Source organism: Phaseolus vulgaris, chromosome 8 (genome assembly GCF_000499845.2).
Source record: "Phaseolus vulgaris cultivar G19833 chromosome 8, P. vulgaris v2.0, whole genome shotgun sequence".
Lineage (NCBI taxonomy): Eukaryota > Viridiplantae > Streptophyta > Magnoliopsida > Fabales > Fabaceae > Phaseolus > Phaseolus vulgaris.
In genome coordinates, this window is record NC_023752.2 from 58,710,553 (window position 1) to 58,726,831 (window position 16,279).

General features: G+C 32.5%; 2 protein-coding genes across 2 annotated transcripts; both read right to left on the reverse strand.

Moving 5' to 3' along the window:
• Nucleotides 1-45: 45 nt before the first annotated feature.
• On the reverse strand, nt 46-1,971 carry LOC137824141 (U-box domain-containing protein 21-like). The gene has a single exon (XM_068629608.1). It carries the CDS (start codon nt 1,521-1,523, stop codon nt 210-212), a length of 1,314 nt encoding a protein of 437 aa, XP_068485709.1. The 5' UTR covers nt 1,524-1,971; the 3' UTR covers nt 46-209.
• Nucleotides 1,972-11,237: 9,266 nt separating this feature from the next.
• Nucleotides 11,238-15,608, reverse strand: LOC137823654 (receptor protein kinase TMK1). The gene is made up of 2 exons (XM_068628872.1): nt 12,854-15,608; nt 11,238-12,076 (listed from the first exon to the last, which is right to left on the reverse strand). Exons 1-2 carry the CDS (start codon nt 15,162-15,164, stop codon nt 11,544-11,546), a joined length of 2,844 nt encoding a protein of 947 aa, XP_068484973.1. The 5' UTR covers nt 15,165-15,608; the 3' UTR covers nt 11,238-11,543.
• Nucleotides 15,609-16,279: the final 671 nt, after the last annotated feature.

The window sequence follows — 16,279 nt, forward strand, 5'->3', positions numbered from 1 at the left end:
AATTACAACAAGCTTTCAGCATCTCGTATGTCTCAAATCTAAAACTTGCTTAAAAAAATGAATTTCAAAACTTGAATTGAGTGTTAAGAGATACAATTTGTATCTTCCGTATGAGACTGTGTGTCTTTGTACAAAAGTATAATAACCTGTTTCTACAATATGAGCTATACAAAAAAGGAATTCGAAACTCGTCATCCTAATATAGCAGATCAATTAGAAGGGTTCTTCAAGTGCTTGAAGTCCAAGGAGGAGTCAACACACTCAGCTTTGCTCCTGCAACCATTAAATAACTTCAACAACTCCGTAGCCTTCTCTTTGGTGCCCTCAGCACAACCCACTTGCAACAAAACAAGGAGTTTATGAAACACCCCAATTTGAAGAGCCTCAATCAACACCCCTTCTTCTGTCTTGTCACAAACCTTCCAAAGAACCGAAACAGCAAAGCTTGAACTCAACTCAGACACCCTCAACAGCTTCTTAATCACAAGAGGCAAAGTCAAAGCATTACTTTTAGCCATCTCCACCCCTTGTTTACAATCACAAAGACAATCCAACACCCCCAAAGCCTTCTCACACACCCCTCTCTCAGCATCAACAAGAAGCTCCAACAACACCGAAACCAAACCCAACTCCACGAATCTCTCGCGAGCCACGCCTCTATTACTTCCTGAAGAATTAACCAACAACTTAAAAATCGTTGACAAACATGCCTTGGAGGAAGCATTCCCAACAGGCTCCTTAACCATGTTAACCAAAGCTTCAAAAACGCCTTCACATTTCACCAACGCCTCAACGCGCATTTCCTTAAGCAACAAAGCAGCGTTCTGCCTTGTCGCCAATTGTTTACCATTCATGAACCAAACCATGCAACCAATAGAACTCACTGACCCCAACACGGATCTACCATCTTCAGAAAGAGGACGCATCCACGTCAACGCCCCCAGAATCTCATCCAACACAACCACGTTCTTCTCAACCACCCCACGTGAGAAAATGTTAAACGCATTAGCTAGTGCTAGAGCAGCCCCGTTGACCACTATGCACCTCTTGTTCCTCTCACTCTCCTTCCCCCATGCCTTAATCTTCCTCACCAACTCCACACACTTGTTCTCGTCCCCGTGCTGCGCCGCCGACAGGATCCTCGTACACGTGTCAGTAACCTCGTACGGGGTCACCGGGATCCGAGGAGTGGGGATCCGTTCGATCCCGTGGGAACGGTGCTCCACGCACCAATCCTGAATCATCCTCCGAATGGAGTGGTTCGGGATCATCTCGAAGCTGGTCAACTCCGTCTTCGTAACCGGGCACGTGCGGTTCCCGGACTCGATCCACTTCTCGATGCTGTCTCTGTCGTAGGTTATTCCCGTGGCCATCGTCACGGGGTCTTTCATCATGTCCAAGGTTACCGGGCACCGGAAGTGCGTGGGGATGGCAATTTCTATCTCCAAATCGCTACCAGAACTCAACTCCTTCCCCTTCCGAGCACGCCGGAACACTCTCCCTCTGGTCCATGACAAAACCATTTTTGTTCAACGATAAAAATTTACGATTTTTTGTATGTATGTTTATTGGGTATCTAATTGTATAGGTGTGAAGGCGATGGAGGAAAGAAAGCTATGAGGGTTGGTTATATATAGACAGTGGTCAAAGCTCGCGAGGTAAGACCGTGAGAGAGGAATAGTTCAACGAGAATGCGTCAAATAAAAGAAAGAAAAATTAAAGAGGGTGATTTTTTTGTATATTTTGTGCGCGTGTGTGTTAGGACTTGGGATTATTATTTGAACGTTGAACGTTGAAAGTTTGAACACACTCACTCGGTGCTCGAGGATGTTGAAACATGCTAATTAGTTAATTGATTAAAATGAGGAAATGAAGTAACAGTAGTAGTTGGTCGAGGTTGAAGATGAAGTTTGAACGGCGTGGGATGGAGTTGACTGGGGCTGAGTCAGCAAGGTCGGTGTGCTGACTTCCATTCCTTTCATTTTTTTTGCATTTGCATCTGCATCTGCATTTGCAATGCATGCATGTTTCCTTTTTTAGTGTTGCTCTTTTTGGCTTTTTCTGATTGTAACTTTGCGTTTTCCTTTTGATAATTTGTTGCAATGGCGTGGGGTAGGGTGAGTTTAGGAGTGCCTGCGTGTTCTTGTTTGATTGAAGTTTCCCCGCCGCGTAGGGAAACATGGGTCGGTGTTTGCTACTTTTTACCAAATTCTTTTCATTCAACTCAAAAATGGTAGGTACTGCTTCTTACTTACTACTTTTGCCATGCCAATATAACGCGGAACAACATGCTTCATTTGGTTTCTTTACACGCTTTATGTGATGCCATTTCGTATTTTCTTTTATAAAACGTGTAAGAACAATTATAAAAACTACTCTATGAAATAACCAACATTATAAATATTATTGATAACTCGTTTAAATAAAACTTACTTTTCCAATAAATCAAGTCAATACAAAAATACCAATAATTTATACATGGGTTTGAGTACCAATACTTCTATTTATTAAATTTTTATTGTTATTAAAAAAAAGTTATAAAAAAATATTATGGAAATAATATTTTTATATAACAAAATTTTGTTAAAATTAAAATAATTTATCAATAGAAACTAATTTTTAAAAAAAATAATTTTTATAGTATCTAATTTAATCAATATAGCAACTCGTTGTTTTTAGTCTTTAAAATTAGTTTCTATTTAGTGATTTTCTAGTAGTGTATTATTAGAATAATTTTTAAAAAAAAATAAAAATAAAATTTGATTTAAATTTAACCTCTAATATGAAGACGCCAACATATTTATGATTAGAATAAGTTTTTAAAAGTTTAAAAAAATTAAGAAAACTAGTCATACTGCCACAAATTGCGTGTGAAATTTATAAGGAAATAATTAAGGGAGATAATATAAGCATGAACTAATAGAGAAAATAGTAATGATAAGTCTACATTGAAAATTAAATTAATTTTACAATTAGAATTGGTTTGAAGAAATATGTTAAAACTAATTTTAAGATTATTAGTTTTGTTTAAATGCAAGGATGAACTTCTTTTACATAAAAAATAATATATATGCAAAAAGCTCCAAATAAAAAACTGTAAAAAAATAAAAAACGATTACCTATAAAAATATGTTATACGATTTTGATGTTTCCAACATATTCAATTTATTTAATAAAAAATCTAAAATTAAAATAATCAAACTTTCTCAAACATGCTCTAACTACTCAAGTTTATATATGAAAGACATAAATTTATTAATCCCAAAAAATCGTCATTATATTGAGAAAAATTATGAAATATAGCTGATAGAAAAGGTATGAAATATTTGGTGTGACTTTTGTTATATTTGATGTAAAAAAACAGAATAAAAAATATAGATAGATGTAACAACTCTTTTTGACTAATGATGTACTCTTATGGATAACCAATATTCTTCTTCCTCTTTCTTCTCTGGCAGTATTGTCCATTTAATATAATTGCTTGTAAAGTTATTTTAATGCCTACATAATGAGATGATAGTAGATGATATATAGTGTAAAATTGGAAACATTGTTTAATAAGATTGAACTCAAGTTGGCACATGTATTAAGTGTATTAGATAATACATATATGGTTGCTGATCCAACTACGTACAGAGAAGGGTATAGTTAGATTCAACTTTGACTTCTACCAAACTCCCTTTGTCCCATTAGGTAAGAGAACATTAATTGCCTCAGTTGCTTTCTTGGACTTTCACTTTATATTCATAGTTAATTAGGTTAATTATGATGAGGTTTTGTAGATTGGAAGTCTATAATTTATTATCGTTATTATTTTGATTTGATTATTTCTTTTTAAGATCATGTTGGTAGTTAATATATTTATTATGTAATTAGTATTTAATGGTTAATAAGAATTTCTCTAATTATGGGAAAAATTATTAGCATCTCTTTAAGTTTTATATAATTGACTTTTCATCTATTATTTCCTTTTAAGAGGTACTCGATGTAAGGATGATCGTTAGTAAAATGCTTTCAATAACACAATTTTATTTTCAAGGCTAAATTAAGAGATGAATAAATAATTTGATAAAATGCTTACTATTATAGGCACTGAAATGGTAAATCGAAAAATCGAATGAGTTTTTGGATAATTTTAAAAAATAATTAATTTATGCCTTTTTAGTGACACGTAAATATGGTTAAAAATATTAATTATTATTTAAAGATAAAATTATAAAATAAATTTGATTATAAAAATTAATTAGTGGACATATTATGAAGTGAAGAAAAGGTAATGGGTCCATTAGCACATTAGTGATTAACAATACATTTAATTTAGTAGTTAGATGATTATTGAACACTTAAAAATCAAAACTGACTTAAGCATTGAAGAGTTCTTATAGGTACCCTCACCCTTTATGCGTCATACCGAGAAGTTGATAGTCCATTCCATGTTGCCAAGAAGGAAGGTCGGGCAGGGAAGTAGTTAGAGGATAACGAAAATTTAGTTGAAGTAGTAAGATCTTTTATTTAGAAACTCTTCTTTCTAAGTATTCTTTCTTTAACAAAATACACTTTTGATCATTGTTTTTTATCACATTAAAATATATTTTTTTATATATATACATAAAGCTTTCATGTTAGGCATCATTATACAACTTGACATCTCAGCTAGGTTGACATCTCAAGTAACAACAATCATTTGTCATCACATGCAAAAAGTATTATTAAAAAAAATACAAAAAGAATATGGAGGAATTAGACCAAGACCCATATGTTAACAAAAATGATATATAGGTAAAATATACCTATTCATAAAGAACTCTAAGAATAGACTAGATGAAAACCTATTATACCAATGAAATGAGTCTCTATAAATAAATTCTAAGTTAGTCCGCTTATTCGCACACGCATTCCCTTCACAAAAAATATGAGTAACCCTAAATCTTATTTTCCCACAGTAATTAAGACAAGTGTTTCATCAATTACGAATCATCCACATAACCTTAGTCCTAGCAGTAAATGTACCACTAACAAGGCAAAATCACATTCAAGTCATACCTTAGTAAAACTCATCTTTTGAGCTTCCTCCATAGCATATATAACGCCATAAAACTCAACAACCAAAACAGTCTGAACGTCAATAAACGCAATAAAAAAACACCAATAAATTCTCACATACTCCCACGGAAAATACATCCACAAGTAGTAAGACGAGGATAACCCCTAGTCGCACCATCAATGTCAATTTTAACTCAACCTGGTGAAGGAAACTCCCATCTAATAGGAAAAAGAAGAACTTTACCACTACAAGTATTAATACCAAAAAACTTAATCACGTTGAAATTCAACATATCATTTTTCATTGAAGCTTTAGACAAATTTCCCACTAGACACGAGAAACATTAATCTTATATATAAGTAGGCACTTATGAGTATTAATTACTAACATATATATAAAATAATCCCTAATTTGTGAACTTATAGCTTTTTACATATTTTATGATCTTTATTTGAATAAGAACATTTTATTCTCAAATTTAGTGTTAATTTCAGGTTTTTAGGAAAGAATGGTGATGATTGGGCTAAAGAGGAATAATATAACCTAAAAGGAGACAACTGGAAGGCCACGGAACACACAAAAGCACATAAAGCCCAAATCAGCATTAGAGCATCTTGCTTGAGTGAGAGAGCGCCATAAATATTGGACAATTTAATGTTTTAATCAACAAGCCTAGCAGTGTGACGCAAGAAGCCACTTAATTAACCTTAGAAATTAGGTTAAATAGGGGGTTGAGGCTCAACCCTAGTGTGTCAGATTGAGAGGAAAACATCATTGAGTGATTTGTAACCAATTGAGAGAATGGAAGGAGGTAAAAGTATGTGTGGCTAATTCTACCTTTAGATTGAGAGTAATTTGTTCGAACTCTTATTTATTTAAATATGATATAATATTCTGTTCTTAATTGATTATTGATATTGTTGTTTTGCTTCTAAATAGTTGTGACATGTTTGAGAATCTTAAATCTGACTAGAAATTATTTTTAGGATTCTGACCTAAACAATAATACTTACTATATTTGAGTATTAGAAATAGACTTGAAGGCTCTTTTTGTTTGTAGTAGATTGTTGCAAGCGCAGAATGTTACATAATACACAAATTTCAATGAAGAAAATATTATTTAAAAGCATAAAAACTTTTCCTCTACACATGCGAAAATTTACAAAGAAACTAGCTATATATAATAAAATATATATTTATAAGATTATGAATTGTATTTTATTATATATAAGTTTATATTTTCATATTATTAATTTATTAATGTTTATATTATAATAAAATAAATATAATTAATTGTATAATATATAAAAAAATAATTAGTATTATTAAAATAATAAAAAATATTAATAAATAAAATAATAATTATAATAAATAATAAACTTATGAAATAACAACTATAATAAATAATTAAAATAATTATATAAGAATAAATATAACTAAATAATAGTAATAATAATAAAATTAAAATTATTAATTAGTTATAATTTTTTATTTATTTAGTTAAAATTAATTTATAATAATATAAATAAATAAATTATTATATATTATTTTATAGTTTTTATAATTTATTATCAAGTCAAAATATATATTATCTTAATTATATATTTTATAATTATTAAAAAACTACATAATAACACTAAAAAGTCAAAATTATTCTTAATTTTATTTGTATCAAATATTTAATAATATTAATAATAAAAATAATAATATTTATTATATAATAATATTATCATTAATTATAAAAAATAAATATATAATTTTTTTTTTTTATTTATATATTTTTAAAGGTAAAAATAATTTTATAAACTTACATTCTACACCTTTAAAAAAATTAAAAAAAAATTACAATCATCACATCATTTACAAAATTTAATAAACTTTCTTCACAAATCTACTATTATATATCTCAATCTAAACAACTTCACTTTTCTCCTTATTCCAAATTTACTTATCCAAATCTTATTCCCAATTCAAATACACGATAAATGTGATTCTGGTTGGACTGATGCCAAAGATGGAATCTGGGTGTCTCGGTAAGTGGTAGTACATTGAGTATTAGATATACTTCTAAAAGTACTGGAAGGAGATTATTCATCAAATGCAATCATAGGAAGTTGCTTCATTTTGTTTTTTTTATCGAGAAACACGTAATTGAGAACAGGAGTTGAAGGAAATTATTTATGTTCATCATCATCAACCTTTTTCCATTTTTTATTCAAATTTATTTTCTCTTTTAATTTCTCTGAAAATCATGGAACTGGATAAACTCAAATCAGTAAAACCTGGGATTAACAACAAAATTAGATTTTAAATAAAAATTTAAAAAAATTGTCTATGAATTAAAAAATCGGGTAACAATGTTCAAATTTTAAAAAATGTGTATTCTCGTACGAAAAGTTTGTGAGACGAAAAGACACATACAAATAATTTTAATTGTCATTGGATGCTGCCGTGATTTGCTCCATGTCAATTTGTTCGTTCAAATATTCTGCATATTTTCATATCGTTATTATTTGCTTCAATATAAAGTAATAATGCATCTTAAATATTATTATATTCAATATATAATTCACTTTGAAGGTTAGATCTCTATTAATGTTTGTTTTGTGACATATTAAAAGATTAAAAGAGAATATATTTAAATTTTTCACAACATGTAATATTATTGTTTTAATCTATTTTTTCATTTTCATAAATAACATCAATGTTTTAATGTTTTAATCTTAAATTTATATTTTAGATATTGTTATTTTTGAATTTGAAATTCTATTATGATTTTATTCTTAAAAAATAATTAAAAAGATTAAGAGAGAAAGAGAAATATACTCTTTCCTCTTTGTACAGCTATGCATAAAATTTGCTTTTATAACATTTTTGGTCCCTTCGATACTGCTGCATAATTTCTGCTGTCATTTTGACATTTTCTTCTCTTCCATATTTAAAACTCAGAGGACTCAATCAATGCTGTCATGATGAACTTTTATACTCAAATTCATTCAACCCATCACTCAAAATACATCATCTTCTAAAAAATTCACATGCTAATGGTTTTATGTTATCACACAAAGAAATTTAATAATTAATTAATATATAAATATTTTCAACCTATCTACATCTTGTAATTTCTTCTAATCCAATTGTTTTGTTAAATAAATTAACTGTTTATAAAATAAGTTAAATATTGGAGACATTATTCAAGTTTTAGTATTTTTAAATATTATTTTATGAATATGAAATTGCAGTTTATGATTTTCTTAATATTTTGTCAGTTATATTTTTTTCTTATACAAAAACAGTTTTTTTCTTGCATTCAAACAAAATTATTTGTCTTAAAAATGATTTTTAGCAAACTTGTCCATTTAAAAATTAATATAATTATAATTAATTAAAAGAGTAAATAAGAGACAATAACTTTTTTACTGTTACCTACCATCTATGTAGCCGACACTAACACGGACACGAAAATATGTATCATCTCTAAAATGTAGGTTATGAGGACACGGATATATATATATATATAATATATATATATATATAATTAATAGGTTTGATTTTTTAGAAAATTAATGTATTTCTCCTTTTTAAAATTATGTTAGAATCATGCTAGAATTGTTAGAAATTCAACAAATATCTGTTTTGAATTTGACACTTCACCGATACATGTTCTACAAGTGTCTTTTAAGTGTCGGTATCCGACACGAATACAACATTTAAGAGAAGTGTCCAAGCCTCATAGCCTACCATCAAATCTAGTGATTTTTTACTAATATAATTTATCAATCAATCCATTTGTTTGGAGAGATGGGTTTGTGAAGAACGGATATAAAAAAACATAAAAATTGATTAATAGAAAATAATTAAAAATAGAAAATGAGAGATTTTTTTCGATTATTTGTTTTGATATAATTGTAAAGATTCACGAAATGATAAAATTAATCGATTATGTATAATCATTATGTAATACATAATCTATTATATGTAAATATTTTATTATATTTATATATGTATATATATTTTTTATTTTTTATATAACTAATTCTTATATTTCATTTATTAATATTTTCCTTTTTATAATTAATAAAACATTATAATATAATATAAATTATTATCATTAAAATAATAATAATAAAATTATTATTTTTAAATACTAATAAATTATGATTTATTGCTTAATTAATATTAATTTATAAATTTATTATATCATTTAAATCCCTTCTAGACTTTTACGAATTTTCACAAACTTTTCAGTATCTTTTTCTTAATTTAAAAGAATATCACTTTTTCACTCTTTTTTTCATTCTTTCCACTCTCAAATTCATCCGTGACCAAACATAATATATAAATGATGAGAGAATTAATTAACTTTTTTAATAAAGTTTTGGATTCATATGTTATGATTGCTAGAGGTGAGTATTAAGAAAAAATTATATCCCTAGATAATCCAACACTGTAATTTGAGTCAAATTAATTGAGATCAGTGTGATTTGGATATTGAATGATTGAGGATAAAAATGAAAAAGGAAAACTCATCATTGTTTATTGGACTCTAGCCATAAGGGTAAAGCTGAGAACCCAAAAGTTAAAAATAAAATAAAAAGATATAACTTTGTACGGTATAAATCCAGAATAGTTAAACAGTTAAACTGTTCTTTCAATCAGTAGTATTAAATCCTCTGCAGATCTACATATACAAAGTACTATCATCATTCAGTTTTTTTAGTTGGTGTATCTTTGTTGGTTATCTCGTTTGGTGACATTTTATCTCTTTTTAGTTGCAATAATTGGAAGGGTTTGGTGTATTTGTTTTCAAAGAAATAAATAGAGGGAATGAAAATAGAAACAGAAAGTTGAGAAAAAAAATATTTATCTACTTAATAAAGAAGAAATATGTTGCGTTTACTGATAGGACAAATGTTTTTTAAATGTTTCGTAATCGATGAAATACTTGTTTTAATTATTGTGGAAAATCAAGTTTAGGGTTACTCATATTTTTCGTGAAGGGAATGCGTGTGCTGATAAGTTGGCTAATTTAGGATTTATTCATAAAAAATCTTTTTATTAGTATAATAGACTTCCATATAGTCTGTTCTTAGAATTTTTTATTAATAAGTATAGTCTACATAACATATGAGTTTTAGTCTAGTCTCTCATATTTTTGTATTTTCTTTCTTTTTCTTTTTCTTTAATAATATTTTTTTCATGTGATGATAAATGATTGTTGTTACTTGAAGTGTCAGCCTACTTGAGATGTCAAGTAGCATAATGATGCCTAACATGAAAGCTTTTTATAAAAAAAAATAAAAAAGAAATATGAGAATAGAAAAAAAAAAGGTATATGCTTTAATTTATTTGATAGAAACTAAAAAAAAGAAATAGAAATAACTAAAAATATGCAAGAAATAATGTGTTCTTCAAATGATTTCTTCTATTAAATTACATAGCATGTAGAAAAATATGAACAATTTTATTTTCTGCAACATAAAATAGTTTATTTTCTACTAAAATTCGTTTTAGTAATGTAAAACATACAAAAGTTAAACTATCTTAACATATATTATGACTCATTGGAATTTTAGAGTATAAAAGTTAAATTATACCAACTTCATTTTGATTAAAAAATCACACAATTTCCTTAATTAGTCTGAAATGAAAACTAATTAACTCATCTCTTTAAAATTATTAGTCATAGACAGTTGTTAACTTAAAAAGGCTAAAAAGGGCCCTTCATTTTGGTTATGCCTTCCTTATTTTTGATGTTAAAGCTTAACATATAAGAAACAATAAAGAGGGTTGTGGAAGCCAGTTGGAAAGTTTGACAGCACAGCTTTTATCTTTTGGCTTAACTTGCACTCGCCTTTTGCCACAATGTCACCTTTCACAACCAGGCAAACAGCAACATGCACCAAATAATATTTGATTCTCTCTTTTTAACTACTTCCTCACCTGTCTATTTTGTCCATTTCACAAATTCATGCTCATCCAAAACTGCTTCATAAACGCCAGATTCCCTCCAACATCGATATGACAGCAACCATATGTCATGTAGCCACAAAATTGTATTCTGGCCACTTTGAAATTTCCCTCTCATAAAATGAAACAAACTCAAGTTGAGCAACCAGTTGTTGTGTTGATCCTCATGTGTGTCAATTTGTCATCGGTCATCTACATGCACTCAATACTACTCGCAACCAAATTGGTTCAACAAGTGTAATATAATTAACATTAACTAATCAACAAGTTCAACAGTAATATTTGATTTACACATCTCAAAAGGGGGAAAACATGAATGTGAGATGATGAAAAATACATTATCGGCTCAGAAACTATTCCCAGTTTGTCAGCAAAAGTACTTAACAAGGGCTAAAGAGGGTGTAAAATTTAGCATGGAGAAGTACACCATGAAAAAAGATAAACAAGTTCACAAAGAAAAGCCAGCACAAGAAGCAAGGACTGGAGAATAAACAAACACACTAAAACAAATATTTACAACCAAACATGATCACCTACCATCTGCTGATGTGAAAGAATCCGCAAATCCATATGGGCGAGTAGGTATACTTGTCTGTGTGTTATCCAAGCTTGGTAGAAGAGAAGATGAAGAAGAGGACTCCATTTGACTTCTACCTTCATAAGCCTGCCACTTCTCAAGTGCTTGTGGCAAGGACATGTCAAGGTCAATGCCATATATATCTTCTGAATTCTGATCAGATGGTTTCCAAAGTTCAACAAGAGAAGAAAGCACGTTAACAGCATGACCCATGTCAGGCCTTTGATATGGCTCCCTCGCACAGCAGTGGCCAGCTAACTCTGCTACAGTGTGAATACTGGCAAGAGTTTCCTCGTTGAGATCAATTGCGGAGTCAATGGCCTTGCGGAATGAGTCCTTATTTATGGACATTCTGCGGAACCATGTTACAAGGTGCATGCTATCCTCGGGCTGAGTCTCATCAAGTGCTTTTCTTCCTGTTATCACCTCCATCAATATTACCCCAAAGCTGAACACGTCAACTTTAGTTGTCACACGGCCAGTGACTGCAATCAGATAGCAGTGTTAGAGATGCATGGCTAAAAATCAATGAACAAAGACAAAGATTACGCACAAGAAATCTCGACTTTTATACCACCAAGTAAGAAAGTCAGATAGCAAACACCCAATCGTTCCAAATAAACCATATCTTCTGAAGACAAGATAAAATCCAAGGGGAATTTTACATTTTGAAAGCACATTTAAAACTAATGCCTTGGAAGGAAAATAGTCATGTCCATTTGTATGCATTGAACATGAATAACATGGATGTGGAGGTTTCCTTCTTCAGTCCTGACTTTCAAGTAAAGGATGATTTAGTAGTAAATGGTTCTTTTTATTCAATACTTTAACTAGAGAGTATTTTATTTCAGTGAATGGTTGTAATGGTTGAATGGTGTTACTTTAACTAACTTCCTAGTAAATTGGTAAAAAATAACTCTTCCTTCTATCTCTTCATCAGTAAATTAGACAAATATTGGGATAGAGTTGGTTAGACAGTGAAGACAAGAAGAATGTCATATTAGCTTCCTACGAAGAAATGAATGTGTCAAGTTGCTCTTTTAAGCATCCTGGATCCTAGCAGGAAATAAATATGTTAATCAAGCTAGATTTTACTAAGGTATACTATTCCGGGGAATACCACAACAGGACACTTAGTTATTGACTTGAAATATATTTATTGCCTATACTATTCGTACTGTTTATTTGAGGAAACTAACTAAATACAGCATAGCTCACAAAGACATGGTGTGGTGAAGGGAAGTTATAAAACTAAAAGATACCTGCATACTCAGGTGCCAAATATCCAAATGTTCCTGCAATTCTTGTTTCTATAGAGGCTTTTCCTTCCGGAGCAAGACGCACAAGCCCAAAATCTGCAACCTTTGCCCTCATATCATCTCCAAGGAGAATGTTTGAAGGTTTTAAGTCCCTGTGTATGAAGCTTTGGTGGGCCAAGCCATGGAGGTACTCGACACCCCTTGCCACATCTAAGGCAATTGTCAATCTTCTATTCCACTCCAGTGGTTCCAGTCCTTCCTCTGGCCAGTTGAAAAGATGCCTACTCAATGTTCCTTGAGGCATGTACTCGTACACAAGCAGCTTCTCATTCCCATCCAAGCAGTAACCTAGAAGAGCCACAAGATGCCGGTGGCGAACCTTTGTCAAAACAGCAATTTCAGACTTGAATTCTGCCGCACCCTTCCCTGTTATTGCCCCACACTCCATTCTTTTCACTGCAATTCTTGTACCATCATGGAGTTCACCTCTATAAACCGTTCCAAAACCTCCTTGTCCCAATATGTTCTTCGCACTGAAGTTATCCGTGACATTCCTCAGAACCTGTATGGAAATGACCATGTTTCCGGCTTCAACCATTTGGATATCTCCTGCCTCACTGCCAGGTACGGTTCGCGTTTCACTAGCACCACCAACACTGACACTTGAACCTGCAACTGTTATCTTCACACTCTCATTATCCGACCCCGAATGCCTAGGATGAATAACTAGAGCATTTGGGCTCTGGACCCTGCTCAACTTCTTTTGCTTCATCCTAAACAGGCAGAAAACCAAGAAACCAATCATAGAAACCACAAACACCGCCCCAATCACCGAAAACACGATCACTCCCACGTGGGAAGAAGACTTTTTGCCACCATTTCCGGAACCCCCATTTTCTCCCTTTGAATTGGGAGCCGTTGGAGACACTGAACCCTGAGGGGACTGGCTACTCTTATCCTTCCCTATATCAACATTACCATTAGTAGTCACAACTACATTACTTTTAAAACTCGGCACCTTCCCATAAAGCTGATTGTTTGCAACATTCAATAGGCTAAGCCGAGGCAAAGTAGTAAGCTCTACTGGAATCGAACCAGTGAGATTGTTATCCGCAAGTACTATTCTTTGCAAAGATTTAATCTTTGACAAGTCCGGGGATATCTCACCACTCAGTTGCATCTTCTGAAAATTAACAACAGTTATATTCCCATCTCCACAAGAAATTCCAATCCAACCAGCACAAGGATCATTCCCCTTCCAACTGTCACCAAACCTTTGAGGATACCCCATAAGCCCAACAACAGAAAGAAGAACCTGCACCCTGGGATCACAATCACCAGGTCCTGACAAACAAAAACTATTGGAATCCTTATCATTATCCACCTCAACTCCATTGCCAAACACCGGCATAGGACCCTGAAACAAGTTATTAGTCAAGTTCACAACTTCAAGTGTCTTGAGACCCACCAACGAAGCCGGAACTGGACCAGTAAACCTGTTATCCCTCAAACTCAAAACCTGCAAACTCTTCAACCCAGACAAATCAGGCAAGGGACCCGTAAAAGCATTGGAATGCAACCAAACCTCCGTCAATAAAGTCATGTTCTGCAAAACAGCAACACTGCCACCAAGCCTGTTAACGCTCTTCTGCCCATTCAACCACAAAGACTGAATCTGAGAGCCAGAAAAGCTCAAAGGCAACGTCCCCTCGAGGTTATTGATGGCCAAGTGCAAAAGGGTCAAACTAGGAAACACCTCGGAGTTGAAGAAATCCGGCAAAGTGCCTCTGACGTTGGCAGAGTTGGCAGAGAAGTTCTGAAGCACAGAAGCGTTTCGGAGAGTCTGAGGAATCTCCCAGGGCTCAAACGGGTTGTTGTCGATCTCCACCGCCTGGAGCTGTGGCATGCCGGCGAAAAAGTCGGCGGGGACGGCGGAGAAGCGGTTGTTGCTGGCAATGAAGACACGGAGGTTGGTCAAGCCGTTAAGCGAGGGAATGGGCCCCGAGATGTTGTTGTATTGGAGCTCCAACTGTTGCAACTGGGTCAAGTTGTGAAGGGTTGCAGGGAGAGTACCTTGGAGATTGAGGCGCCCGATTTGGATCCGGGTGACCCGTTTATCTTCGGAGCACCTGACGTGGTCCCACATGCATGGGTCCGGGCCCGTCCACCCCGGCGGGTTGAGGCTGTTCTTGAGAGCCAGCATTACTGAAACGTCGTCTTGGGCGTTTGCAAAAAGGACGATGATGGTTAGGAAAATGACGAAGGGTAGAGGATTTAGAAAGTAGGTGGCGGTGGTGGTGGTGGTGTTCACCATGCTGTTGTGGTGGTTTGAGAGTGGTGCGTGTTGGGTTGGGATGGGTTTGGGAGAAGGTAATGTGATGTGATGTGAGGAAATGCATAGAAATTAGAAAAGAAAGTGTTTTGTTTGTTGGGTTTGGGAGAAGAGAGGTGGAATGAGAAGGGAACGGTGAAGAAGGAGAAACGCACATGGCAGTGGGCCCCAGGTATCTGGATGTCGTGACCATTCCTGATGAAGAAAGATTGAGTGAGTGACTGAGAGACTCAGAAACACTCGCAAAACTTAACACTCTCCTTCTCATGCATGCCCCCATCTTCTGCATTTTATTATTTTACCAACACTAATCAATGATTCTATCATTATTATAAATAATTTCATTCAAAAACTAATTGGATTATTTGAAATTTACAAAGAATTGTACATTTAAAGAACATTAAACATGGTACTGGTATTGGGAAGTTGATGGAAGATAATGTTGTACGAGGCTAAATTTTAATGAAGAGTGAATTTAAAGCACTTTAATTTTGTTTTTAAATAAGTTTAGCATGGAGTATTATGGATGATTGAATTTAAAGTAAAATCCATATACTTTATTATAAACAAATTATACACTTTTTATAATAAAACATTTTTTGTTTAAAATAATGAAGTACCTATTTTTTTTATACATAAAAAGGGAAAAGATCGGCTCTACGGTCAGGCAATCACATGCAAATATGGGCTAATGTCTGTCTTAATGGTTGGCAAGAGCAAAACCAGGGCCAGCTGTTCTCCCAGGTTTTGAGACATGCCTGTTCTTTTATTTATTTATTTTAAATTCTAGAAAATATTTTTTCATTTATTGTTGAATTAATTATTTTATTTTTATTTCATCCATTAAATATGTGTGAAGTTGTTTTGTTTTGAGCTTCATCTTAAATGGAGGAAATGAAATGAAAAGAAAAGAGTGTTCCAAAGTGTTTATTTGTTATTATATTTGAAGGGCATAATTAAAACAGGTAAGCAAGGGGAAGGTATAGGTTGTTGATAACCCCACAAAGAGAAAGAAGAAAAGTGAAGAAATAAAAAAAGGGATGATGAAGTTTTGAGTTTATGATTGTTGTGCTGAGGTCTCAACATCTTAGCTGGAG

Bases quoted from the DNA above. Each gene is read 5' to 3' on its own strand.
- LOC137824141 (XM_068629608.1), bottom strand. From the start codon at position 1,523: ATGGTTTTGTCATGGACCAGAGGGAGAGTGTTCCGGCGTGCTCGGAAG.
- LOC137823654 (XM_068628872.1), bottom strand. From the start codon at position 15,164: ATGGTGAACACCACCACCACCACCGCCACCTACTTTCTAAATCCTCTA. The intron at 12,077-12,853 runs GTATCTTTTAGT...ATCTGATTGCAG, and splicing joins TTTGGCACCTGAGTATGCAG to TCACTGGCCGTGTGACAACT.